Here is a 26,571-nt window from a genome sequence, read left to right as displayed (position 1 = left end):
GTAAAATGTAATATATTAAAATATAAATTTTTATATTAATTCATGTAAAATTTAAACATAAACTTGTAGGCTTGAATATGTAATTTTGCTATAATGGTGTGATATAGGAAGAAAGAAGATAATGTCATGTATTATGTAATCAAATTTGATATTTTATAACGTTAGATTTTTTTTATATCCTTTATTTTGTTTTACATTGGTAAATGATGAAAACATAATCTTTACTATTTTTACCGGATTAGATTCTAGGTATGTAAGATAGATGATGAAATCTCGAAGGTGCCTTTACAAGGTAGGTTGGTCTAAACAGGACACATGAAAAAGACTCTCTAAGACTTAAGTGAGTAAAATCTTTAAGTATCAGTTTAGAGCGTAAGTAAAAGTATGAAGAATGTTTCAGTGTGATGTACTTCCAGGTCCAGGTCCTTATATGGAGCTAGGAGGATATGGTTGTTGAGCTCGAGCATCTTTGAAATAATGGTGAATAACCATCTCATAAATAAGGTCACAGTGACTATATGTATTGAATGCCCATTATTAATGAAAATTGTTGAACTTTAATGAGCATTAAAGTCTCTTTCTGGGCTAGGCATGTACATAAGGCCATGAAGTTTGACATGGGCAATGAATGAACTCGAATGACCTTTTGGCCAAGTTTAATTCGCCTTACCTGTGTAGGTGAAAAAGACTGTGTTATGACGATGATTGACCCTTTGGTCGAGTTGAAGTCGACTTTTATATGCAGGTCGATTTCCTTTCGATTTTGTATTGATGAGGGTTATATGTCATCTTCCCTAGAGTTTATTTTTAGTTGCATTTTATAATTCTCTGGATTCTTGCTTTTAATTTTCTGCAAGCTTGAACATGTGGATTTCACTTGCATCTTTACTAGGTTGTTTTCAGATTTGTTTGTTTTATTAGGCATTTAAATCTATTTGAGTATTTTATTTACATTTCACTTTTTCTTCGTCTTAGGTTAGCTTCATGCATGCTCTTAACTATCCAACTTGGATTTTTACAAACCATTTAGTCTTGTTGTATCAAGTTAGCATTGCTCTCATGCATGCTCTTACTGGATCAACTTGGAGCTTCGTGCATGTTTTTGCTATTGGATCTTCTTTCAATTAACTTTACTATACTCATTGCATAAACTCATGTCAAGTTCACATATCTGCATCTGACTTTGTAAATCTAAAAATATTAGGTCTTACTTGCACATTTTCAGTCATACATTTAACCTACACTTGTTCCAATCCTTGTAGTTAAACTCTAAGTGTCTCTTTCATTTTAATAGGTCACATTATACATGTTACACTGTATTTGAATTTTAAAATCTGCACTTTTCACATTAGTTTGCATTTCCCTTGCATCCCTTTGAACATTGCATACGTTACCTTCCATTCTTTGAATCTGTGTTTTGTTGCGTGGCTTGGTATCTATTTCCTTACATCCTGTTTCACTACACTGTTATTAAATTTTGTATATAGGAAAAAATTTGAACATATGAATCTACACCAACATCATCCCCAAACAGAAGAAATATCGAGTTCAGATCCACTGGCTCTTTCTTTAAGAAGCCAAGAGCATTGTAGACGGCTCATGGTTTATGCTCGGATCATTTCCCATATAAAATCTTTGAAATCCAGGGTGGTTGTCATAATAGATCATCTTCAACTTCTCCTTCTTATTTAGAATTACAAACTTGGGTTTATACATAATTTACAAAATATTTAATTATTTTCATGCTTTTATCAATAATTCGGCTAAAAATGTTTTCACTTTTCAAATAATTTTGTTCTAGTTCAAGTATTTTCATTGACATCACAAGTCAATGAAATGAAGACAGTGATGACATTTATGATGGGCAATTGACTTCACATTTTAACATTTTTCAATTATCACTGATAATAATTTTTAAATTTGTGTAAATATTTCTTTTTAATATATTATCGACTAACTATTATTTAATATTGTAGGTATATGATTAAGGAAGGGTGTCAAATGATGAAAAAAAAAATTAAAGAACAACAACAATAATTGTTATTCAAAACACTTTAATTTGTTACGAGAAAGAACGTGTTTATTTTTAATTTTTAGGACTGACGATATGTTATTTCTTAAGTTAACAAATTAATTGTATTTCTAATTTTACAATTTATTTTATTATAATAATAATTATTTTTGGTTTCATATTATTGTGATTTAATATTAAACATATTTCATTTAATTACATTAATCAAATTGTTTGAATAATAAAAAAATTAAATTATTTTCATGGTTTTTAAAACCTCAACTACATAAAACCAGAAAATATCAACGGTTTTTTGTTAATCCATGCAAGTCTTGACTGTTTCTTTCAGCTCTAGCAACTATCACCAGTTTTACGAACTCCCACAGCTACTGGCGATTTCTATAAAAACTTCCACAAATGATCACAGTTAAATAAATTTTTTTAAGTTATTTACAACGATTTTTAAAAACCTCTCACAAATAGCAATAATTACGAACAAAACCATCGAAAATCTTTACTGACATTTTTTCAGTGATTTTATCAACTGTGTATTTATCATAGATTAAAACCATTGATAATAAAAAGAACCTTGTATTATTTTTGTAATGAATTATTTTAATTATATAACCAAGAGTAACACTTGAAGAATATATGCCGTATAAACTAAAATAAGTTCACATTTTTTCTTTTAATTTTAGAGAGAGATAAATGAGATAAACATGAATTATTTTCCTGTATCTATCGTGTAAGAAGAAAGTAAAAATAAAAATATTTGCGTAATCATAAGGTTGAAATGAAAAAGTTTCCTGAAAGAGAATCAGAGGTAACACCTACTAAATAAATCAATATCTGTCAAGTGTTTATTACATTTATTATATGTTTATACTACTCTATTTTCTTTTCTTTTCACATGCAGTCAAAAGCAAAATTTCCCAAGGCAACCTTTTACTCTTATCATCTACTTAATGAAAAGTTTTGTGAAAAAGTTTTATATTCTATTAAATAGTCTTTTTTAAAGTCAACCCACTATTTCGTCAATCTTTTTGAATTTTAAGATAATTCCCCTATCTTTTTAGTGCAAACTTTTATTATTTTACCTCAAACCATATGCTTGAAAAGTTAGTAAAAAAAGAATGCTATCAACCTTTAAGTTTAGAATTTTGTGATGAAACTTTTGAAGATTGAGGCTGAGTGGGTAAAGATGAATAATTATTATTCTGTCTTTCTTTTCTTTTTCCAGAATTGAAAAAAATAAAAACTTGACTTGTGATTTTCAATATAATACAACTGCATATATTTTTATAACCAAATCAACACATAAAACAACATTGTAAAAACCATCTAATGAGTTAAGATAAAATAAAGTCAACACAATAGTGCTAATTAATGACTTAAAGTTTTAATTAATTAAACTTTGAGATTGCCTTCATGAGTTTTCCAAACGATGAAACACGGAAAATAACTGGGAATTTCTTGGACAAAAGTCAATAGGAGAAAAGGAAAATCAAACTACCAATTTTTTTTTTTTTTTTAAAAAAAATGCCATAACTATGAGAACTGAGAAACAAACAAAAACACTAACAAGGTAAAGTCATCAAGGAAGAAACGCATTTGGGGAGAATTTAAACTAAAAGTTTAAAACTTGAATTTTTATGTATTTTGAAAAGTTAAATAAGAAGTAAATTTTTGTAATCATCTTTTACAAGTAGATCCAATCAAACAATACTTAATAATTAAGTTTGACTACCAAAAAAATTGTTGACCAACCTCTGAATACACCTTAAGTCCTTTTGCATTATATTTTATATCTCACTAACCTTTTTTCATTAGACGTGGAACAGTGCAAAATAAAACTATGTATAATATTATTAATACTTTAAGTATATTTTATAGACATCAAATGGGGATGTAGCTCAGATGGTAGAGCGCTCGCTTAGCATGCGAGAGGTACGGGGATCGATACCCCGCATCTCCAAAATGTAAATGTTTTTTTTCCATTTTCTTTTGTTTTTAATTCAACAATCCTTTACTTTTATTCCTAGTACTTGCTCCTGGTACTCTTGTCTTTATTCATGGAAGAACATCCTGAATCTCAATGTCGCTACTCAAGTCAACAGCTCTTGTTTCCAAACCTTGTTTCACCACCACCCTCAATTCTCTACAATGTGGAAGCTTACTGCAATCACTCTCCAATTCCAAATCCTTAACCCAAGCCCAGCAACTCCACGCACACGTCACCACCGACGGCAACCTCCGCCACAACACCTATCTCGCCACCAAGCTCGCCGCATGCTACGCTGCCTGCGGCCACATGTCCCATGCCCAACTCATCTTCGACCAAATTGTGCTAAAGAATTCGTTTCTCTGGAACTCCATGATCAGGGGCTACGCCTGCAACCACTCTCCCATTAAGTCCCTTGTTCTCTACCGTGAAATGTTGCGTTTAGGACAGAAGCCTGACAATTTCACCTACCCTTTTGTCCTGAAGGCCTGTGGGGACCTTCTGCTTCGCGGAATTGGTAGAAAGGTTCACGCTTTGGTGGTGGTTGGTGGGTTCGAGGAGGATGTTTACGTGGGGAACTCGATACTTTCGATGTACTTAAAGTTTGGTGACGTGGCAGCTGCGCAGGTGGTGTTTGATAAAATGCCTATGAGGGACTTGACTTCTTGGAACACCATGGTGTCGGGGTGTGTGAAGAATGGTGAGACTCAGGGAGCTTTTGAGATTTTTGGGGAGATGAGGAGGGTTGGTTTTGTGGGAGATGGGACCACCCTGCTTGCTCTTCTCTCCGCTTGCGGGGATGTTATGGATTTGAAGGCGGGGAAAGAGATTCATGGTTTTGTTGTCAGAAATGGTGGGAATGGGAGAGTGAATAATGGGTTTTTAGTGAATTCAATTATAGACATGTACTGCAATTGTGAGTCTATGTCTTGTGCAAGGAACTTGTTTGAAGGGTTGATAGTGAAGGATGTTGTGTCGTGGAATTCTTTGATATCCGGGTATGAGAAACGTGGGGATGCTTTTGAAGCTCTTGAGCTTTTCGGTCGGATGGTTGAGGGAAGGGAAGTGCCAGATGAAGTGACCGTAATTTCAGTGCTCGGAGCTTGTAATCAAATATCGGCTTTGCGGTTGGGCACGTCTGTTCATTCATATGTTGTTAAGAGGGGCTATGGAGTGAATGTAGCTGTTGGAACTGCACTTATTGGCATGTATGCTAACTGTGGGAGTTTAATTTGTGCGTGTTGTGTGTTTGATGAGATGCCTGAGAAAAATTTGGCTGTTTGGACCGTTATGGTTTCTGGCTTTGGAATTCATGGGAGAGGAAGAGAGGCAGTCTCCATTTTCTACGAAATGTTAGGTACAAATGTAATTCCAGATGAGGGCATTTTCACTGCAGTTTTATCTGCTTGTAGTCATTCTGGATTAGTGGATGAAGGTAAAGAAATTTTCTATAAAATTACTAGAGACTATAATGTAGACCCTGGACCCACTCATTATTCATGTTTAGTGGATCTACTTGGCAGAGCAGGGTACTTAGATGAAGCATATGAAGTTATAGAGAGTATGAAATTAGAACCCAATGAGGATGTGTGGACTGCTCTTCTTTCAGCATGCAGATTGCATCGGAATGTCAAGTTAGCAGAGATCTCGGCACATAAGCTTTTTGAATTGAATCCAAATGGAGCGAGTGGCTATGTTTGCCTTTCCAACATCTATGCTGCTGAGAGACGGTGGAAAGATGTGGAAAATGTGAGGGCATTGGTGAAAAAAGGAAGATTGAAGAAAGCACCTAGTTACAGTTTTGTTGAGCTAAATAAGATGTTTCATCAATTTTTTGTTGGGGATACTTCCCACCAGCAGTCGGATGATATTTATGTGAAATTGAAAGACTTGAATGAGCAGCTGAAGAAAGCTGGATACAAACCTGACACTACTTCAGTTCTTTTTGATGTTGAGGAGGAAATAAAGGAGAAAATGCTTTGGAATCATAGCGAGAGGTTGGCTCTTGCTTTTGCCCTTATTAGCACTGCTCCGGGAACCACAATCAGGATAACCAAGAATCTTCGTGTGTGTGGAGATTGCCACTCAGTAATAAAAATGATCTCTAAGCTCACAAATCGGGTGATTATCATGCGAGATATAAATAGGTTCCACCATTTTAGAGATGGTTTATGCTCATGTGGTGGATATTGGTGAGCTGAGGAAGTTTGATGAAATAGTAGATGAAATTCAAATGAAAATACAAAATTTGGTCCATGGAAATTTGATAGCTAGAAAAGGAAGCTACCTACGAAAGGAAATTGCAATACAAAATGTGGCATCATCAGTCGCCATTAGCATTGCAGATGAAACAGCACCGTACCCGTAATCTGATGTGTCTTGTTTTGCCTCAAAGCCCCAATACCTGGAGATTCTTTCTAACTATAAAAGAAGCTCAAGTTTCCAGTACTTGTGTACACGAGAAATCAACTCCCTCCTTGCTGTTGTACCGAGCATGTCAAACTCACATTCAACCAGACGTCATACCTTAACATCCCAACCGTTTTTTCTTGTGTTAAAATAGATGGATATGATATATTCATTACTAAATCATTTTCTGTGTGCTTCTCTAGAAGTCCTAACAACAGCCACAGCCAAGTAAGATCTCTAATAGTTGTCATTCACAAGCAAAATGCTTTTGAAGTATAGTACTCGATTTTGGTGACAACTGAGATGGAAAGACCAAAGAATGGAGGGATTTTAGAATACAAGAGGTGTGTTAGGAGTAACAGACGATAGAAATAGAAAGAATAACAAAGATTGAACAATGGAGTCCGGGACTAAAATATGATAGCATTGAATCATTAAAAAGAAATACAGCTTAGAAATTATAGTACATATAACCTAAGTGAATTCAAACTTATATAATGAATTGCAATTGAAGGCAAAAATCATCTCCTTCCACCCCACCCACCTTCTTGACCAACCTGGAAATTTTAACCTAATAGTTTTTTTTTTTTTCAAATATCCGTGAAGCTTTTATTTTAACTAGTTGCGCTTTCATTTCTAGAGCAAAAACTTGAGGAAGACAAGGACTTTAAGAAAATAATATCTTGTAAATTTTAAATAATTAGCAATGAAATATAGTCGATACATGGTAAAACCCAAATTCAATAAAACTTCAATATGTATGTTTTATCACATAGGTATGTGGTATGACAAAGCATCATTGCGAATATATGTCATAAATTTGTTACTTGCCTATAGTTAGAGATCTGTCTAAAGTTAATTATTCATGTGTTCTAAGCTCTAAGATATTAATTCTTGTCGTATGCTAGATACTATTTCTAAATCTATTTGCCATGGAAAGCTAATTTGTAATAGGATTTTATTCCACTGGATAAGGTTCTTGTGATATAATTTACAGTTATTTGGATTGGCCCATATATTTTTTAAAATATTACGTTTGCTGTAAACACTTAATCACATTTGGATAATAATAAGGGTCTAAGATCATACGCAGGTGTAAGTTGATCTGAAAATGTGTTGCATGAGCATATTTCAACATGTTAGAGACTGATACTTTTGGATTGCAATAAGCAGCATTGATGCAAGTTTGATAAAGTACTTTATTAACTTTATATATAGGAATACACACATGAAAAGTACAGACGCGAGTACTGCCTATATGTCTAGCTAGACATTGCTACTTCATGGCATTATTATTATTAGTACTGCTGATTTTGGTGGCTGGGTGCTTTATTTATATCCTGAACGGTATCTATTATTTCCAGCAGATTATTTAACTACTCTTAGCACCATTGGGAAATCAGCCATCAATTTTCATATCTGTCTCTGGAAGCCAGGGGAATGGCGGTATTGGTTTAGTCGCTTCAAGAAGAACCTCAATGGGAATCTTTGGTGCCGATGGCTTCAATGGAGTTATGACATGATTGTAGTTTTGAGGGTCTTCACTGTAACCCTGTAATTTTAGGGGAACAGGATTAGTAATCTTCAAGGTAGTTATGCATTTGAAGAAAGTTCACAAAATATCATCTTATAAGTACATGAATAAAGACTGCTCACCTGATCTGCATGCATCTTTAGCACAAATTTTTTGAACGTATCATAATTTGATTGTTGCAGTAGATCATCTGATAGGCGAAGATATGTCACTCCAAACATCATAAGTTTTGGAGGGCCATTTTTGTTGACGCCTTGTGGCCTTGCGTTCAGTATGATTTGGTTGTATGCTGTGGAATCATACCTTGGAAGTGCATTTTCTCCAGCAACTAGGATGTCTTCTCTCCAACCTCCACTCAGTACCTGTGCATGTGTTCATGTTTGGCAATTTAACCACTATAATACAGCATCTACATTTGAGATTATCTTTAAGAAACAGAACAATCTTTTAACTTGCAAAAAATTTAATGCATTACCTGCATTACGAGCTCCTGTGGTGCACTTTTGGCATCTGAGCTTTGTTCTGAGTCTCTCATCTCAAGACACGTAAAGTTCAAAATGGCATGATGGCGAGACAGCATTCTTGCAATGGGACGATATCCGTCTCTATCATTAAGGTTGTAATATCCAGCAGTAAGCTCAGCTGCGTGATTTTCAACTTTGTACCACCAGTGGATTCCAGATACCTGTCATCATGGTCAGAGGTTAATCATCTGGTAGAAAATTAAGGAGACTGTTAATTGAGGTTCTATGAAGTTTACTTTGATCGCTAATTTGACTTTACAGGCCAGGAATGCTTTGTTGGCTTTCTCTAGGATTTGATCACCATGACTCAGCAATTTGTTTGAATACCAAGTCAAGAAGAACTTCCCTTTCTCAGTGACATACGTGCCATTTGATTTGAAGAATCCAGTAGATTCTGGAACATCATTGTACTGGCCTGCGTCATCTGGCAGTTCCCATTCAGGATGGCCAGCCCTTGCTGCAGCTGCTTTGAAATCTTCCTTCAAATATTTGTCATAGCACTGCATATTGCAGAATTTCATTCTTATGATACTTCAGTTGTTCAAATAATCAACAAATCCCAGTTTCGATGAGAAACAACTCTGTTTTGAAAGATAAGACCAGACTCACCTGAAATTCTCCAATACCAGGAAACTGCCATCCTTGACTTTGTGGATAAGAGGGATATCTGAGCTCTCCTGCTGGGCCAAGCCCTACTTCAATATCTATAATAAGCCCAGATTCTAAAAAGTCTGACATGTTTTCTCTGAAACTCTTCATGTAGTCACTGTATATCTGCATACAATAACAAGTTTAAACATGCTGTGTAATAATCAAGATCATTGTTCCTAAATCTGGACGTGTAGAAGTCTATCTGAAACATGTCTAGCCTATTATTACACAATAAATTATTGCTCAATGAGGACTTGAACTCCCACATAGAATGAATATGCTTCTTTTGTTTTTTTGAGTGGCAAGGCTGATTCCGTTTAGTTAGCCTCTTTTGGGAGTAGGATTATACAAGTTAAACCTACAACAGACAAGTTCAACCTAATAGACTGAATTAGTTTTCTTGTTTTTTAGCATGTCAGTATTAATAACACTGTACTTAATTTTAATGGAAAATAGATTATCAAGCAGACCAGGTCAATTCTTTTCGATGACACGCATTTATGGAAGGCAAATATACACATGATACGTTCATACGTACCATAGTTGCAATTTTTCTTACGGGGTTGACAACAAGAATGCTAGTTATAAGAAAGATAATTTTAGTTCTCTTAGTTCATTCACCTCAATGGCTGTTCTTCCATGGAATATAGGCTTATCGTCCACACCAATAGTTAGATACTCCTTGTTCCTTGTGCCTGAACGGTTGGTGTAGAAGATATCAGGATCAGATTCTCCAATGTCGAGCACCCACTTGGGAATTGGGATGTTAACTACATCTCCTACATTCCCTCCACACTGGTGGAATGACATAATAGCTTGAAGTTTCAAGCCACATTCCTGAACCAGATGAAACAAGCTCCTATAGGCTCTCCAATCATACTGCTTAGGCCCCCTCAGTTCTATGATCCCCCACCACACATCAACCATAACCCCATCAATACCTGTTGCTCTCAGCTTCAAAAGCCGTTCTTTGAGGCCATCAGGGTCTGCAAAAACATTGTCAACAGTGACAACTCCTAGCTGCAGCAGTTTCAAAGATAAACAAGAAAAGAAGATATAATTAGCGTCTATACTCATACAAATAATAAACAGCTAGCTTAGAAACACACTAGTTCATGTGCATGACTTACTGGGAGCATGACATAAACTGGAACGTAGTTCTGTAACATGTTTCTGTCTGAAGTAACCATGTTCGTGGTTGCGTTTTTCTTTTGAAAAAGCCCGAGTTGTCTGGTATTTGTGGAAAAGAAAGAAGAGATGCTACGTAGAAGTTGCTGGTTGTCGAAGTCACAATGCAAGGGGGGTTTTATAGAAGAAAAGGAAAGAATAATGCGTAGCCAAAACAAAGCGAAAAGAATAAAGTAATATGAAATTATACTTTGTTTTACAACTTTTTTTTTTATTTGATATTATTCCTTTTTATTTTTTAGTAAAAATATAAAAAAAATTATCTTTTTTATAATTATTTTACCTTTTTATAATATATGTTAAATAAATATAAATATATATCTAAATATGTGTTTACGAATATCTTATGGTACAAAATCGTTTCTCTTTATCAGATAATTTGTCTTTCTCTATCAATGTGTGTTTTTTCACTTCCTTTGCCTATCAGAGTTAAGCTCAGATGTGAAGTACTGTTAGGTTATTTTCTCTAACTGTTTTGGTGTATTTTATGAAAGTTAGTTAGACAATTATATTTTTAAATAGGATATTTTATGATTTGTTGTAACAACTGAGTTGAGAGTTTGATCATGAGAGCAATCTTGACTTTAAAAAACATATGTTTTTAATGAATTTTTCAGCATATGGATGATAATAATGTAGTAAACACTTCAATTGATCTTTTTCTTTTTTTAAATTTCTTTTAGTAGTTATTCATTTATTCTTCCTATTTGTCTAACTTATTGTAAGTTCTTAATGATAATTTCTTACTCTTTTATGTGGTAGATGGTTAAATGGATTTGCGAACTATTTCTTTACATATATAAATATTATTATATTTTTAAAAAATAAAAAATTATAACTCATAATTAATAATGTGATACTTATAGTTAATTTATTGCAGTCATTTTTAATGTGAATTGTTGGTAAAAAAAAATACAAGTAACAGTAAGACTAAGTTTCTGTGTAGAAATTTCAAGAAAGGTCTTAAATTTAAGATTTAAATTTTACAAATGATTTTCTATTCAAATCAGTTTATGTAATATGTTAAAAATCCTAAAATTAAGAACTAGACTATAAAATAATGAGTTTCGTAATAAAATATAATGTTTGAATAACAGTTAATTGGCTATCTTATTGTGTGGACCAGATTAATTGCAATATATATATAAGATGTTTGAAAATTATGTAGTGTGGTGTATTCATTTATAAGAAGAGCCCCTGAATTTCTAAGTGAAATTCTTCAAGATCCTATCGTGCAAAATTTCACAAAACAATATTACCATGTCATCTCAAAATCAATTAGCCATTATGCAATGGTGGACCTTTCAATGGAACAAATTGGTTTAGTTGATGGACGGATTATAACATTAGTGTTATGCTTTGCAGTACTTTTTTTTTATTGTCATTTTTATTTTGATAATTGTTTTATTACTTATTACAAGAAAAATATATCTAAAATGACAGAAAAAGACATCAACTAGTAGAAAATAATAAAATATATACTTATATTATATTTATGTGAGGGGGTGTACTATTAATGAAGATAAAGATTGAAGCCAAAATCAATTGCTATAGAGAACAAATCATGTTTTAAGAAAACACATAATTCATTATGTAATATATATATATATATATATTGATTATGTATTATAATCTTTATATTATAATGTTTTTGTGAATTTCATAAAACTGCATTTTGGTACATCTCGTGTGTGTGTGTGTGTGTGTGTGTGTGTGTGTGTGTGTGTGTGTGTGTGTGTGTGTGTGTGTGTGTGTGTGTGTGTGTGTGTGTGTGTGTGTGTGTGTGTGTGTGTGTGTGTGTGTGTGTGTGTGTGTGTGTGTGTGTGTGTGTGTGTGTGTGTGTGTGTGTGTGTGTGTGTGTGTGTGTGTGTGTGTGTGTGTGTGTGTGTGTGTGTGTGTGTGTGTGTGTGTGTGTGTGTGTGTGTGTGTGTGTGTGTGTGTGTGTGTGTGTGTGTGTGTGTGTGTGTGTGTGTGTGTGTGTGTGTGTGTGTGTGTGTGTGTGTGTGTGTGTGTGTGTGTGTGTGTGTGTGTGTGTGTGTGTGTGTGTGTGTGTGTGTGTGTGTGTGTGTGTGTGTGTGTGTGTGTGTGTGTGTGTGTGTGTGTGTGTGTGTGTGTGTGTGTGTGTGTGTGTGTGTGTGTGTGTGTGTGTGTGTGTGTGTGTGTGTGTGTGTGTGTGTGTGTGTGTGTGTGTGTGTGTGTGTGTGTGTGTGTGTGTGTGTGTGTGTGTGTGTGTGTGTGTGTGTGTGTGTGTGTGTGTGTGTGTGTGTGTGTGTGTGTGTGTGTGTGTGTGTGTGTGTGTGTGTGTGTGTGTGTGTGTGTGTGTGTGTGTGTGTGTGTGTGTGTGTGTGTGTGTGTGTGTTTTTACATTACTTTAAAATATATTTTAATTTTAATTTTCTCCATTGATACTTTCAATTTTATTTTATTTTATTAAATTTTAATTTAAAATATTTTAATAATTTATTATATTATTCAATTAATTTACTTTTAATTAATCACATCAATGAAAATCAACAAAACAAATTCTATTTATATTTTTTCCTTAATTTAAACAATTTTTTTATCATTTTGTTTCCTTTTCTTTCTTCTTGTCACACTTAGTTTTCACTCTTTAACTTAAACACACAATTAAAGGTATGTTTAAGACAAAGACTTAGATGAGCTTATTAAAAACTAATTTTAAAATGGTTAATTTTGTTTATATATAACATAAATGTCTTCACATAAAAAACTGTTAATAAAATATTCGTAATTGTAAATTTATGCATTAAAAAAGTAACATATTCTTGTGAAAAAAAAATACAAAATTATTTTATATTTCCTATCTTTACTATCTAATTTTTTTTATGCATATGGTCTGTTCAAGAGTTTTTTTTAGTAAATATGTGATTTGGAAATTTTACATGGATGATGAGCATGACCTTTTTATGAGCGATGGATGATGCCCATATTATGTCACATGAAACATACATCAACGTCTCGCCCCGTCCAGAAGCACAAGTCACGATCACATGAAAGTGTCAGAGTGCAAAACAGAAAAGTAGTCACAACTCATAAATTAGTTTTACATTATAAACTATTTAATAAATCTGTTTTCACTCATCAAATTCTTTATCTTAAATAGTGTATAAATCTTTTTCTTCCACTTAATCCATATTTATGTTCAATCCGTGGATTATTTTGGTTTGCTTTAGAAAAAAAAGTCAAGTAAACAAGTTTAAACTTTAAGATATAATAAAAAAATATTTTTAGTTTTAAGTATAATAGTTTGATGTATAAATTGTAATATGTATTATTTTAAAAAAAATAGTGTTTTAGTATCTTTACTTTTAAATATAATTAGTATTTTATTAGATAAGGTAACTCACGAGCTTATTGGTTGAACCTGTATAAATTCATTTCAGTCACGTCACATGTTAAAAGAATGAGATAAACAATAATATAATTTAATTTAGATTATAATCTTTTATTTTAATTAGATTTTTTGTAAGATAAAGTTATTGTAATTGCTGTATATATGAATTACTTTTGATAACTTGTCCAATATTAGATCCTAGTTTATTAAATTTCTTATTAGTTGACTGAGGTTGAGAAAAAAAAGAAATGAACACTAGTGCAGAAACGGCTTTTCACGTCACCCAATAGACGTCCGTCCCACGAATCCCCAACGTATATATGTGACCGGTGGCATAATAGTAAATAAGTGGACCTCTAGACGTCCGTCCGTGGTCGAGACGGACGTTTTAAACATTATAGACGTCCGTCACACGCGGACGGACGTTTTAAAGGCTGCCGTTGTCAATCCTTGAACGTCCGTCCTGGGTCGAGCTGGACGTTTATAGTATTATAGACGTCCGTCACATGCGGACGGACGTTTTATAGGCGTACGTTTTCAATCTCTGAACGTCCGTCCTGAGGTGAGCGGACGTCCGTGCGCGTGGCGAGCATGTTCATTAACAAAGAACGTCCGTCCTGTGAGTGCGCGAACGTCCGTCCTCAGAACGGACGTTCAGACGACTGACAGAGTCAATCTCTGAACGTCCGTCCTGGGTGAGCGGACGTCCGTGCGCTTGGCGAGTATGTTCATTAACAAAGAACGTCCGTCCTGTGAGTGCGCGAACGTCCGTCCTCAGAACGGACGTTCAGAGGACTGACAGACATGCTTTTTGAACGTCCGTCCCTGGCCGAGACGGACGTTTATAGTGTTATGAACGTCCGTCCTAGGTGACGGACGTTTAAAAGCTCAACAGTGAAAATCATGTGCACTTGTGAACGTCCGTTCCTGGCCGAGACGGACGTTCATAAGGTTAATAGGCTGTTCTGTGTGTAGCTTTTTGAACGTCCGTCCCAGGTTGAGACGGACGTTTATAATGATATGAATTTAATATGCTGACAACTGAACGTTTATAAGCTGAACGTTTCAAATACCATGGCAGCCATTATAGACGTCCGTCCCCGCATCACGGACGTTTAAAGTACTGACAGGTTGTTGGGTATTTAATTGTCTTCAGTCCTTACACGTCCAGTCTGGAGGGCACGGACGTCTATAATATTATAGACGTCCGTGCCCTCCCAGGACGGACGTTTATGTACTGACAGGGGTGGTTGGGTATTTAATTCTCTGCAGGTTTAGGTTTAGGGTTTACACGTCCAGTCTGGGGGCACAGACGTCTATAATATTATAGACGTCCGTGCCCTCGTAGGACGGACGTTTATGGGCTGCCATGGGGAGTTGAAACGTTCAGTTGTTCAGTACAATAGACGTCGGTGACCCAGGACGGACGTTTAAAGCACCCGCGAATATGATTTTTAAATCGTCAAAGACGTCATATTAGTGACGAAACGGACGTCTATACTATTATAAACGTCCGTCCCCCAGAGTGTCGGACGTCTAAGATTATAAAACCTTTGCTCCCGCGAACGTGACCAGTTACCTTGCTCCGCAAACGCGCAACCACTGTTCATCGTCTTCCTCCGCAGAACGCTGCTGCGCCATTGATTTGCAGGTGCGTTTTCTCACTTTTGGACCGTTTAAAATTACATTTAATCCGATTACATTGCTCTGTGATGAAATGTCTTTGATTTGAACCGATTAAAAATTGTTTTGGGTCCGTTTTTTTGCAGACTCTTGCGTGTTCTTGGACGACTTCCTTGACCTCTTTTTGGACTGCGAGTTAGGCCGTTTAGTCCTCCACTTCCCTCCTTCTCATTTGGAATCAACTTTTCAGGTTAGCTTGTTGGTTGAAAATTTTGTGTATGCATGTATGTGGATTTTGTGTATGGACGTTTTTGACTTATGTTATTGTGTTAAACGATTAATGCGAAATGTGTATTAGTGTATAGACGTTTTTGACTGTTAAATTTTGTGTATGCATGTATGTGTTATTGTGTAAAATGTGTATTAGTTATTGCCATACATTGAGTGACACTTAGTTCCCGTTTGAAATTTAAGACAAACGATTAATCTTTTAATCGTTTGTGTTAAATTTTGAATTGTCCGATTGGACAGTTTGAAAAAATTAATTTTCATAATTTGCAATACCATGTCAATTGGAGTTTAAGGATAAGATTGATGAAATTTCGGTTCAGTACTTGTGTTGTTCTCCGGATGCATATTTGATTGTGGTCATCGTTGACTACTCTCATTTCGTGTATTTTGGAGACCAATGCGAAATGCTGCCGAAATTGTATCAATTTTATGACGTACACTTCAATGCATGTGGCTGAGCAAATTATGAAAATTAATTTTTTTGAATGGGTAGGGCCTAACCTTGTGAGAGTTAAAACACTTGAACTAATGATTTTACGAACATAGTATGGATCGAAGATGGATGAACGAACGTCGCATGAGTGAAGAATATGACAAGGGTGTTTCGCAGTTCTTGCAATACGTTCAACAAAATGCTAAGTCTGTCAACGGGACATATTTTTGTCCTTGTGTGCGTTGTCTTAATCAAATACGCCAAGACTTAGGCAATGTGCGTGACCATCTATTCATGTACGGCATAATGAGGACTTATACCGTTTGGACTTGGCATGGAGAAGTACTTGAGCAGCCTACCACGTCACGAGGAACAAATTATGTGGAAGAATGGATGAGTGACCATTTAGAGGACATGATACGTGATGTCGGTGAAGATAATTTTGGAAGGGCTAATTTGTATGATACTCTTATTAATGATTCAGAGCAACCGTTGTTCCCAGGATGCTCAAACTTTACACGCTTGTCTTCAACTTTAAAGTTGTTTAGTTTAAAAGCAAGGAATGGATGGACCGATAAAAGTTTCACCGAGTTGTTGGAGTTGTTGAAGGAGATGCTTCCAGAAAATAATACTCTACCTATTCGTAATTACGAGGCCAAAAAAATTTTATGTCCAATGGGTCTTGAATATCAAAAGATACATGCTTGTCCTAATGATTGTGTTTTGTACACAAAGGAGTTTGCTTCGTTAAACTATTGTCCAACATGTGGTTTATCCCGTTTTAAAAAGAAATCTGACAGAGTCACTGGTAATGAAGGTAATGATGGTGCACCTGCTAAGGTGATGTGGTATTTGCCTATAATACCTAGGTTCAAACGTATGTTCTCTGTTAAAGAAGATGCAAAGAACCTTAAATGGCACTCTGACGAAAGAAAGTGCGATAATCTTCTTCGACACCCTGCTGATTCTCCACAATGGAAAAATATTGATGACAAATTCCCTGAATTTGGTGCAGATCCAAGAAACTTAAGGCTTGCACTTGCAACTGATGGTATGAATCCTTATGGAAACTTAAGTAGCAAACATAGTTCGTGGCCAGTTATGTTGATGATTTACAATCTTTCTCCTTCGTTGTGCATGAAGAGAAAATATGTGATGTTGACCATGATGATATCGGGTCCTAGACAACCTGGAAATGACATTGATGTTTACTTAGCACCTTTAATTGATGATTTGAAACTGTTGTGGGAAGAAGGCATCGACGTGTTTGATTCACATGTTCAGGAACATTTCCGTTTGCGTGCAATGTTGTTTTGCACTATAAATGATTTCCCAGCATATGGAAACTTGAGCGGTTATAGTGTTAAAGGTCATTTTGCATGTCCCATATGTGAAGAAAACACTAGTTACCTTCAGTTGAAGCATGGTCAGAAGACAGTATATACAAGACATCGAAAATTTCTTCCTCGTAATCATCCTTATCGTAGATTGAAAAAAGCATTTAATGGAAGTGCTGAGGATGAGGTTGTGTGCAGACCCCGGAATGGTCAAGAGGTGTACAACGAAGTCAAAAACATTGACATTGTGTTTGGAAAACATCATAAAAGTACCTCTGCAAAGAACATTTGGAAGAAACGATCGATATTTTTTAAGCTTCCATATTGGTGTGAACTTGATGTTAGACATTGTATTGATGTGATGCACGTTGAAAAAAATGTTTGTGACAGTGTCATCGGAACTTTATTAAACGTCAAAGGGAAGAGCAAAGACGGAATAAAGGCAAGACAAGATTTGGCTGACATGGGAATCCGATCTGAGTTACATCCACAGATAATAGGAAGACGCACCTATCTGCCCCCAGCCTGTCACACACTTTCCAAAAAAGAAAAACAAAGTTTTTGTAACTGTTTAAGAAGTGTGAAGGTTCCGCAAGGTTATTCTTCAAATATTAGTAACCTTGTGTCTATGCAAGACTTAAAGCTAGTTGGTTTAAAGTCTCACGATTGTCATGTATTGATGCAACAATTGTTACCGGTTCTTATTCGAGGCATATTACCTCCTTCTGTTAGGGGTATTCTGACACGTCTGAGTTTTTTCTTTAATGCCATTTGCAAGAAAGTTGTTGACCCTCGAGGTTTAGATGAATTGGAAAATGAGGGAATAAGACTACTATGTCAATTGGAGATGTATTTTCCACCTTCCTTTTTTGACATCATGGTACATTTGATTGTTCATCTAGTCAGAGAAATTCGAATATGTGGGCCGGTCTTCTTAAGGTGGATGTACCCAGTTGAAAGATACATGAAGATCTTAAAGGGATATGTCAAGAATCAGTATAGACCAGAAGCTTCAATCATAGAGCGATACGTTGCAGAAGAAGCCATTGAATTTTGTTCAAGTTATATGCCATCTTGTGAACCCGTCGGTCTTCCCAAAAGCAAAAACGAAGGAAAATGTGAAGGTAAGGGTGTTCGAGGTGTGACAATTCAAAGTGTTAGCAGAAAAGAAATTGACCAAGCTCATTTGTACGTCTTAAACAACACTGTTGATGTGATTCCTTACATTTCTGACCACGTTAATGAAATAAAGGCAGCAAACCCAAAAATGAGTGAAAAATGGCATCTTAATGAACATGTGAAAACCTTCTTGGGATGGTTTAAGAAAAAGGTGTATGCGACTCCACATGTTTCTGAAACTTTATTGAGGTTATCTCGTGGACCGAACACAGAGGTCATTACATATGGTGGGTACTATATAAACAATATTTCTTTTCAGACAAAGGTAGAAGATGACAAAAGCAGAGTTCAAAATAGTGGCGTCACACTACAAGCTGAGTCTGTGCACTTTGCTAGTTCTAAAGACAAAAATCCAATCACAGCTTCCATCAGTTATTTTGGAATAATACAAGAAATATGGGAAGTTGATTACGTTACTTTTAGAGTACCAGTTTTCAAGTGTAAATGGGTTGATATAAATTCTGGTGTCGTGATGGATGACCTTGGTTTCACATTGGTAGACTTGAACAAGATGAATTACACTGATGAACCATTTATCATGGCTAGTCAAGCAAGACAAATATTCTACGTAAGTGATCCATCGAATAACAAATGGTCAGTGGTTTTAGAAGGTAGAAACATGCATGGACATGATGATGACGATTCTCTTGATATACTTGAGACAACATCTGTTGCATGTAGACCCACTGAAGACCCAGTTGATGACGTTGCCGATGTAATGCAAGCAATTCGTAGTGATCACAACGAAGGCATTTGGGAAAAAACAATTAATTAATAGGTTAATATTTTCACTTTTATTGACTTTATATGTATGTTCATCATAATTGAATTATTACTAACGTTGTCTAATTTTTCAGGTATGTCGGCCTCAGACTCAGGATCGGGAAAGAGCAGACGTGGACGAGGCGTCACCCGAGTGGCAGATGTGACATCCGGACGCGTGGATGGTCAGAGGAGGCATGTTGACATTGACCCCAGATCAGGTCATCCATCAGGGCCAAATGCTGATAGGTTTAGGGATTTCAAGACAAGGCTGACACGACTATATGTCTTTGGAGATAGACAACATGAAAATCCATCTCAGCATTATACCTTCACAGAGGAGGATTGGATGCAGTTTCGTGCATCTAGAGAGTCTGAAGAATGGAAGGTATGTTTCTTAAGATCATCTTTCATTGAGTTTTTATGATTTTAGACTTACTTATATACATGGTTTCACAGGATAAAAGGTTAGCCGCCCAAGAAAGACAAAGGCTAAACGACACACCCCACTTGTTATCACGAGGTGGATATGCAAAACTGGAGAAGAAACTGAGAAAGTCTAGAGCCGATGCCTTGGGACTTGAGTCGCCTGACCTAGCACCTGCACCTGCTAGGTACGAGCTGTGGAAGGCTGCTAGGACTAAATCTGATGGGAACATGACATCTTCCTCAGCTGCCTTGATCTCACAGAGAATTGTAAGTTCAAATTATAAGCAGTTATTTGATTGTGTATCTATCACAGCATGTCTTCTAAGTAACTTGGTTTTTTTATGTGCAGGATGAGTTGGTTGAGCAGCAGACTCAGGGCACATTTGCTGGCCAAGGTAGGGACGACATTCTGACAACGGCCATAGGAAGGCCCGAGCACCCAGGACGTGTACGTGGAGTTCCAGGGGCGATTGGTCTTCGTGACTATTTTGGCCCTACACAAAAAACCCCCCAATCAATGAGTCAGGAGACACTGAGGCAGATGGATCTTCAATGGGAGGAAAGACTCAACCAAAGCATGAGATCAATGGAGCAACGATTCATGGAGCAGCTACAAGAACAAAAAGAAATACAAAGAGCGCTTGAAGAAAAGCTGCATTCCATGACGGAAGGCCACATGGGGGCCGATGAAACTCCCACAGCACCTCGTGTCAGCACTAGAGGATCATGCTCTGCTGTAGAACCCAATGAGTATAACGGTCAATATGACCTGTTGGTTGATGGGGATCCCCCACGCATTGTGGCTGTCGGACGAGTGCTTGAGGGAGGGGAGACCATTCATGGTGTTGCCATATTACCCGAGCACGTGCGTGTGACCATTGACGAGGTTCGGGATCCCCAGTCTCAGGTGCCTGTACCCACTCCAGAAATTAACTTTGTGGGGGAGGCCATAGGAACATTTATTGCCTGGCCTAGAGCATTGATCATGTCCCACATCGCGACTCCACAGGTATAATGTCTTTTTCCTTAGTATTTCTATGTTAATTATCTTCATATTATAAAGCTTTGTCGTAAATTCTTATCTTCAGTTCACACGTGCTCAGAAGCAGCCAATTCATGATACAGTCATACATGAAGATGATGACATGGCTGAAGCAGAGGATGATCCTATATCAAAGTTAGTGACAAAATTACCCAGATTGAAGAAAGCATCATTAGAACTATACTGGGATTTGAGGGTATTTGGTCTTCCCCCACAGGTGCCAGTTTATATCACATTTTCTGATGCATTGGAGGTGATTGAGGGAGACAGGATGTTGAATATTTCCATCATTCAGCTGTGGTGCATGTAAGTTAGTCAATTTGGTCTTTGATATTACTTTTATTTACATTCTTATATAGTTTCTAACGACTTAACTTTGTTGTTTTAGGTACATGGACACAATCGTTGTAGACCAAGGTCGGTCTTCCATGTACGGATTTGTTGAACCTCAGACCATTCAACCGTCTGGTAACACACTTCAAAACAGACAACATTATTTGCAAACATGGATGGATGAGTCCAAAAGAGACGTATACCTTGTGCCATACATTGACGGGTACGTGTTTTTATATGTGGTCAGTTTATTATTATAGTTTCCTTAATTAGTTGAATAACTATTTGTCCTTCGTGATAGGTCTCACTGGCAGCTGATGGTCATCATTCCCAAACAATGTAAAATTATATGGTTTTGTTCGTTGCACAGGAGGATGAAAACTGAGTTGAGAACCATGCTTCAAGGGTAAGTGTTTCTCCAAAAAATGACTTCAATTTGATGTTAACCTTCAACTTTTATGATAAAATAGTCATATTAATTATACTTTGTGTTTTCAATCTGTACAGAGTTATTGGTAAATCTCGTGGTCAATTGGTTCAAATTTTGTATCCAAAGGTTGTAAGTCATTTATAGTTTCTAATTCATTTATGTTATTGAATGATCTAAATTTTTAACTATTTAGTTTGTTATTTTAGTGTAACCAGCAAGTAGATTCATGGGAATGTGGCTTCTATGTGATGTGTTGGATTAAGACCATCATTCGAGCTGTCATTACAGATGACTGGAATGAGGTAATGATGTATACCTTCAATACATTACAAATCAAAATCATCTTCAACTATATATGAAACAATAATGAATCTTTCTTGAATTTTGCAGCGCTTCAAGACTACATCGCCTATTACAGAGGACACAATTAACCAGATAAGGCAGGAGTGGACCGCTTATCTTCTACAAAGATGGAGTTAGGAATAGTTATATTTCTTCTTGATTGAACATTGTTTGGTTTTAGTTTTATTTTTATGTTAATAGTTTGGTAGTGGATTGAACATTAAGTAGAAATTTGTTTATATAAAACGCATATTTATGTTATTGGAGAATTGTTCTGGGACATTTTTCTGTTTTTCAGGTGTGGTTCTATTGAAAAAACAAACAAATTTTTAAAAAAAAAACGCCCACTAGACGTCCGTTAGTGTACAGTCGGACGTCTATAGACGTCCGTCTGTGCACATACGGACGTCCCACCCCCAGCCCTACACCAAAAGAACTCAGCAAGGTAGACGTCCGTCCTCAGACAGCAGCGGACGTTTATATGGACGTCCGTCCTCAGACAGCGGACGTTTATTATAAACGTCCGTGGTTAGGCAGCGGACGTTTATTATAAACGTCCGTCCTGAGGCAGTGGACGTTTATAATAAACGTCCGTCCTCAGGAAACGGACGTTCATATAAACGTCCGTCCTGATGCAGCAGACGTTTATATAAACGTCCGTCCTCAGGCAGAGCGGACGTTCATATAGACGTCCGTCCTCAGGCAGCGGACGTTCATATAGACGTCCGTCCTGGCACGACGGACGTCTGAGGGACGTCTACCGCATAGACGTCCGGCGTACGCCGGACGTCAAAAGGCCAAAATATCGGACGTAAAAAGCCGTTTCTGCACTAGTGGAAAAGAAGAGATAGTATGAAAAATTTTAAATTCTTATCGTTTAGGTAAATTTGAAAGTCTTCAATTTTAACTAATCAATGAAATTTCAATTTGTATTATATTCTTTTTGTTAGATTTTCATTTTTGAGTGTTAGATATTACATACGGAATGTATATAAATTTTTGATTTTCAGTATTAATGTAACAATGTTCTAGTTAAGATTGAAACTCAATATGGTATGGAAGTAAAGTCAAACTAGAATAAAAACTCTTCATATTCTTTCTTCTTCTACCTCTTATCATTTTACTGTTTATATTTTTTTTATTCATTACAAGTATTGGGACTTTTTCTTGAAAACGGTTATCTCATGCGATTTAAGAGAAATTATTTCAATTATCTCCTTGTCTTAAAAAAAACTCTCTTTGTATATAAATTTATATATATAAATGGTAACATCCCAATTATTATTATCACATACTCAATTTTTAAGAAAAAATAACTTACGAATATATAATGTTATTATACTAATCCAAAATATAATTATAATATCAAAATATTTACAAAGATGTTATATAACTAACGAAATATTATACTGACTAAGACTACAACAAAGATTTTAAACAAAAAAATCTATACATAATAAGATTACCCGAACACCGCTATATTGTAAAGTGAGATTTGCCCCTCACTTATATATTATAAATTGGTCTTATCTCTAGTCGATGTGGAACTTCCAACACACCCCTTTCACGTCGAGGTATAGACATACCGTGCATAATAGTAGAAATGGGTGATCTGATAGTGGCCCGACAACGGGTGGAATAGAATGTCCAAGAAACAATAAATATCGCTAGGATAGGCTCTAATCATGGATCTGATACCATATTAGAAAGTGAGTTTAAGCCGAACTCAAGCCCACAAAACCAACTTATAAGGTGAGGTTTGCACCTCACTTATATATTATAAATTGGCCTTATTTCTAGTCAATGTGGGACTTCCAACAGTAAGCTAATTTGTAAAAGAATATTAATAAAATATACATAGATTTATCATCCCATATCATTCATTCATAAAACAAACATAACATGTATAAAGACTCATATTAGACTCAATTACCTTAATACATGTATTGATATTATACTATAGTGAGTTATGCACTTGTGGTAGTGAAATAGCTTGCCTATCCAATCTATCACACACAAGGTTAGTTTTTCAACATCTTTGCCAAGGTAAAACCCCTAGACTAGGACCTCATGTACCTCTCATCACATACCTCTTCCTTCTCTACTTGAGATTGAATGATTATTAAAGTGATAGGATAACTTCAATACTGAATCCATATATTAATACATACACTAAAGAAACACCGCCATAGAATCTCCCTATGAGATCCTTAGAATTACTTAAACACATACAATACTCATATCCATTAACAAACTTATCATCATCCCCATTTCATTTATCGTTATTCACATGCATATTTATCCATAAATCTACCAACCATTCTCAGATAAATATCTTAAACCAACTATCTTTTTATCATTCATACTATCATACATTAAACTTATCATAATAAAAAAAATATAAGAAAATAGATTCAGACTCTATAATTTCGCTCATCGAGAATATCTACTCGCTTAGTGAGTAGTGCCTGAAAGGCCACTTGCACAAATGAACAGATAGCTCACTTAGCGAAATAATCATTCAAAATCACACACTTAAATTTTTCAAAAAGTCACCCGACGAGACTTGTCTTGCCTAGCTACTCTAAAGTAAGTGAACTCTCTGACTTTGGTTTCGATAGTGAGTATATTCTTGCCTAGCAACCACCAAGTCAGTACCAAGTCAGTAGCTCTCTAACTTTGGCTTCGTCCAACAAGTTTATTCTTACTTAACGAGTCTACATAATTCTTTTGATTTATGCTATTTTAGCCCTGTAAATTTAGTCCAACGACAAACACATAATTCCAAAACATACCAAATTCAAATTACACAACCTTCACTAATTCAAACAATATCATTTACAGTAACAATAAGGAAACATTCCAAATTTCACATACCATTAAAGTAAGAAAAATAAACACCCTAGTCTTAGTTCAATCTATCATATTTCATCACACAACTCAATCATGCAAGCAAGTCATCTTACAATCACACAATTAGTCATTACAAGGTATCAATCGCATAAAAATTGTGTAATCAGCTTCCTTTACCTAAAAGAAAGATGAAATTACTCTAAGGAATTCCAAATCCCTTCAAGCTCACAGGATGTCCTAACTATAACTAGGAATAATACAAAAATGATTGGAACACACCATTAGAACCATTAATGAGTTGAGACTTGTATAGAAGACCCAATACTACATGCAAACTAAGATGATTCACATGTAAGAAAGAACATACAGACCAAGAAAAGGGCTAGGAAACCAACTTACTTATATCGTAGAAACTAATCAGATAGATATGGAGAGCTCGCTAGAAGGATCAGTTGAGCAATCTTCCATCTTCAAACACATGAACGGAAGGTAAGACAATATAGAGAGAAGGAAGGGAGCTTTAAATGATGAAACCCGTTTATAAAAACTCTATTTATACTTTAAACTTTTAATATTAAAATAATCGAGTCTCACCATTTTAAACATACTATCAATTCTAAAACACACTTTTCTATACTTTTATATTCTTCCCAACAACAATTTTTTTTACCTCAATTATTAGACTTACCAGATAATAGATGTTCTTCCTTCCCAGATGACTCTAATTAGACTCATGGTCTTTCCACTAACATGTTTTTTCTAATGCTCCTTTATACCAACAGCCTGCAACTCCATTGAATCCTTTCAACTTGAGCATCCTCCACTTTTAGCACATGAGAAGGATCAAACACATACTTCCTTAGCTGAGAAACGTGAAATATCGAACGAAGATTGGCTAGCTAAGAAGGCATGACAATCTCATAAGTCACTAGCCTTATTCGTCTCAAGACCTAATATGGGTTTCAGAGAATGTTTTTTTCGAACGGATAACCCTTACCACACTAGTGGTTGGAGTCACCCACAAGAAAACATGATCCCCAATTGCAAACTCCAACGATCTTCTCCTTTGATTAGTAAAAGACTTTTTCCTACTATGTGAGGCCTTCATCCTCTCTTATGTCATCTTCACTTTATTTATGGTTTGCTAAAAACACAAGTACCACCAACATTGGCTCACCATCTTGGTACCAGCCCAAAGGAGTTCTACATTGTCTGTCATACAGAGCCACATAACGTATCATATCTATACTCATCTGATAATTGTTGTTGTAGATAAACTCAACCAAAGGTAACACTTCATCCCAACCACCCAGATCATCTAATACACATGTTCTTAATAGATCCTTCAAAGATATGATTGTTCTCTCTGATTGCCTATTTGTTTGAGGATGATAGGCAGAACTCATCCTCAACCTGTTGTTGGGAATCCAAGTGTGAGTCTAAGTTTCACATTTAACAGAAATGAGAAAGTGAAACACTATATAAAGATGAAGACCCATTAACCTATTGTCTAAAGATTTTGGGTAGAGAGTGTTGTCAATCCCTTCTGTGGTTGGGCTTAAGTGGTGTTGAATCTCCCCAATGAACCTCCTCCTTGATAAACCTAACAAGTGGTATAAGAGTTGATGATTAGTCTTGGTGACCACCTCAGAAGAGTACAATATGGTCCTTGTATCAAAAATCTTCCTGGCAAGGGTTCCAAGTAAGTGTGTCCCGTTAAGATGAACGGCGGTACAAAAAGGGGCACTCGTGGTTGGGAATGCTTCCGTGGAGGGGGAGTATACCAATGTGGAAGGGAATCACTTTGGGGGGGGGGAGATTGTTGAGAATGCAAGTGTGATTC

The 26,571-nt window shown here is 35.9% G+C and overlaps 2 protein-coding genes, 1 non-coding gene and 1 pseudogene across 5 annotated transcripts; 3 read left to right on the top strand and 1 right to left on the bottom strand.

Moving 5' to 3' along the window:
* Positions 1 to 3,913: 3,913 nt before the first annotated feature.
* TRNAA-AGC (transfer RNA alanine (anticodon AGC)) lies at positions 3,914 to 3,986 on the top strand. The gene has a single exon. It is a non-coding gene; the product is annotated as a tRNA-Ala (tRNA).
* An 82-nt stretch (positions 3,987 to 4,068) lies between these two features.
* Positions 4,069 to 6,482, top strand: LOC124821206 (putative pentatricopeptide repeat-containing protein At3g11460, mitochondrial pseudogene; annotated as a pseudogene).
* Positions 6,483 to 6,739: 257 nt separating this feature from the next.
* Positions 6,740 to 10,396, bottom strand: LOC148197099 (beta-amylase). The gene is made up of 7 exons (XM_088092951.1): positions 10,262 to 10,396; positions 9,753 to 10,151; positions 9,090 to 9,254; positions 8,717 to 8,980; positions 8,432 to 8,641; positions 8,079 to 8,318; positions 6,740 to 7,974 (listed from the first exon to the last, which is right to left on the bottom strand). Exons 1-7 carry the CDS (start codon positions 10,319 to 10,321, stop codon positions 7,822 to 7,824), a joined length of 1,491 nt encoding a protein of 496 aa, XP_087949077.1. The 5' UTR covers positions 10,322 to 10,396; the 3' UTR covers positions 6,740 to 7,821.
* Positions 10,397 to 16,135: 5,739 nt separating this feature from the next.
* Positions 16,136 to 22,281, top strand: LOC148197098 (uncharacterized). 3 transcript variants are annotated; one of them, XM_088093283.1, is made up of 10 exons: positions 16,136 to 18,647; positions 19,605 to 19,687; positions 19,759 to 19,995; positions 20,078 to 20,737; positions 20,817 to 21,076; positions 21,159 to 21,326; positions 21,405 to 21,509; positions 21,611 to 21,659; positions 21,740 to 21,835; positions 21,924 to 22,281. In XM_088093283.1, exons 1-10 carry the CDS (start codon positions 16,136 to 16,138, stop codon positions 22,011 to 22,013), a joined length of 4,260 nt encoding a protein of 1,419 aa, XP_087949409.1. In that variant the 3' UTR covers positions 22,014 to 22,281. The 3 variants fall into 3 exon arrangements, with proteins under 3 accessions (XP_087949409.1, XP_087949411.1, XP_087949412.1); XM_088093285.1 differs by lacking the exons at positions 19,605 to 19,687; positions 19,759 to 19,995; positions 20,078 to 20,737; ... (4 more) ...; positions 21,740 to 21,835; positions 21,924 to 22,281 and adding an exon at positions 21,351 to 21,380 and having other exon boundaries at positions 16,136 to 17,716; XM_088093286.1 differs by lacking the exons at positions 19,605 to 19,687; positions 19,759 to 19,995; positions 20,078 to 20,737; ... (4 more) ...; positions 21,740 to 21,835; positions 21,924 to 22,281 and adding an exon at positions 21,351 to 21,376 and having other exon boundaries at positions 16,136 to 17,708.
* The last annotated feature ends 4,290 nt before the right edge of the window (positions 22,282 to 26,571 follow it).

This window comes from Vigna umbellata, chromosome 6 (genome assembly GCF_029865625.1).
Source record: "Vigna umbellata cultivar VRB3 chromosome 6, Vumbellata_1.0, whole genome shotgun sequence".
NCBI classification, from domain to species: domain Eukaryota; kingdom Viridiplantae; phylum Streptophyta; class Magnoliopsida; order Fabales; family Fabaceae; genus Vigna; species Vigna umbellata.
The sequence above is the reverse complement of the archived record's forward strand: the minus strand, read 5'-3'. Positions and strand labels throughout refer to the sequence as shown.

Bases quoted from the DNA above. Each gene is read 5' to 3' on its own strand.
- LOC148197098 (XM_088093283.1), top strand. From the start codon at position 16,136: ATGGATCGAAGATGGATGAACGAACGTCGCATGAGTGAAGAATATGAC. The intron at 19,688-19,758 runs GTATGTTTCTTA...ATGGTTTCACAG, and splicing joins GAGAGTCTGAAGAATGGAAG to GATAAAAGGTTAGCCGCCCA. The intron at 21,077-21,158 runs GTAAGTTAGTCA...TTGTTGTTTTAG, and splicing joins ATCATTCAGCTGTGGTGCAT to GTACATGGACACAATCGTTG.
- LOC148197099 (XM_088092951.1), bottom strand. From the start codon at position 10,321: ATGGTTACTTCAGACAGAAACATGTTACAGAACTACGTTCCAGTTTAT. The intron at 9,255-9,752 runs GTGAATGAACTA...TATTGTATGCAG, and splicing joins ATGGAAGAACAGCCATTGAG to ATATACAGTGACTACATGAA. The intron at 8,319-8,431 runs GTAATGCATTAA...ACACATGCACAG, and splicing joins CACAGGAGCTCGTAATGCAG to GTACTGAGTGGAGGTTGGAG.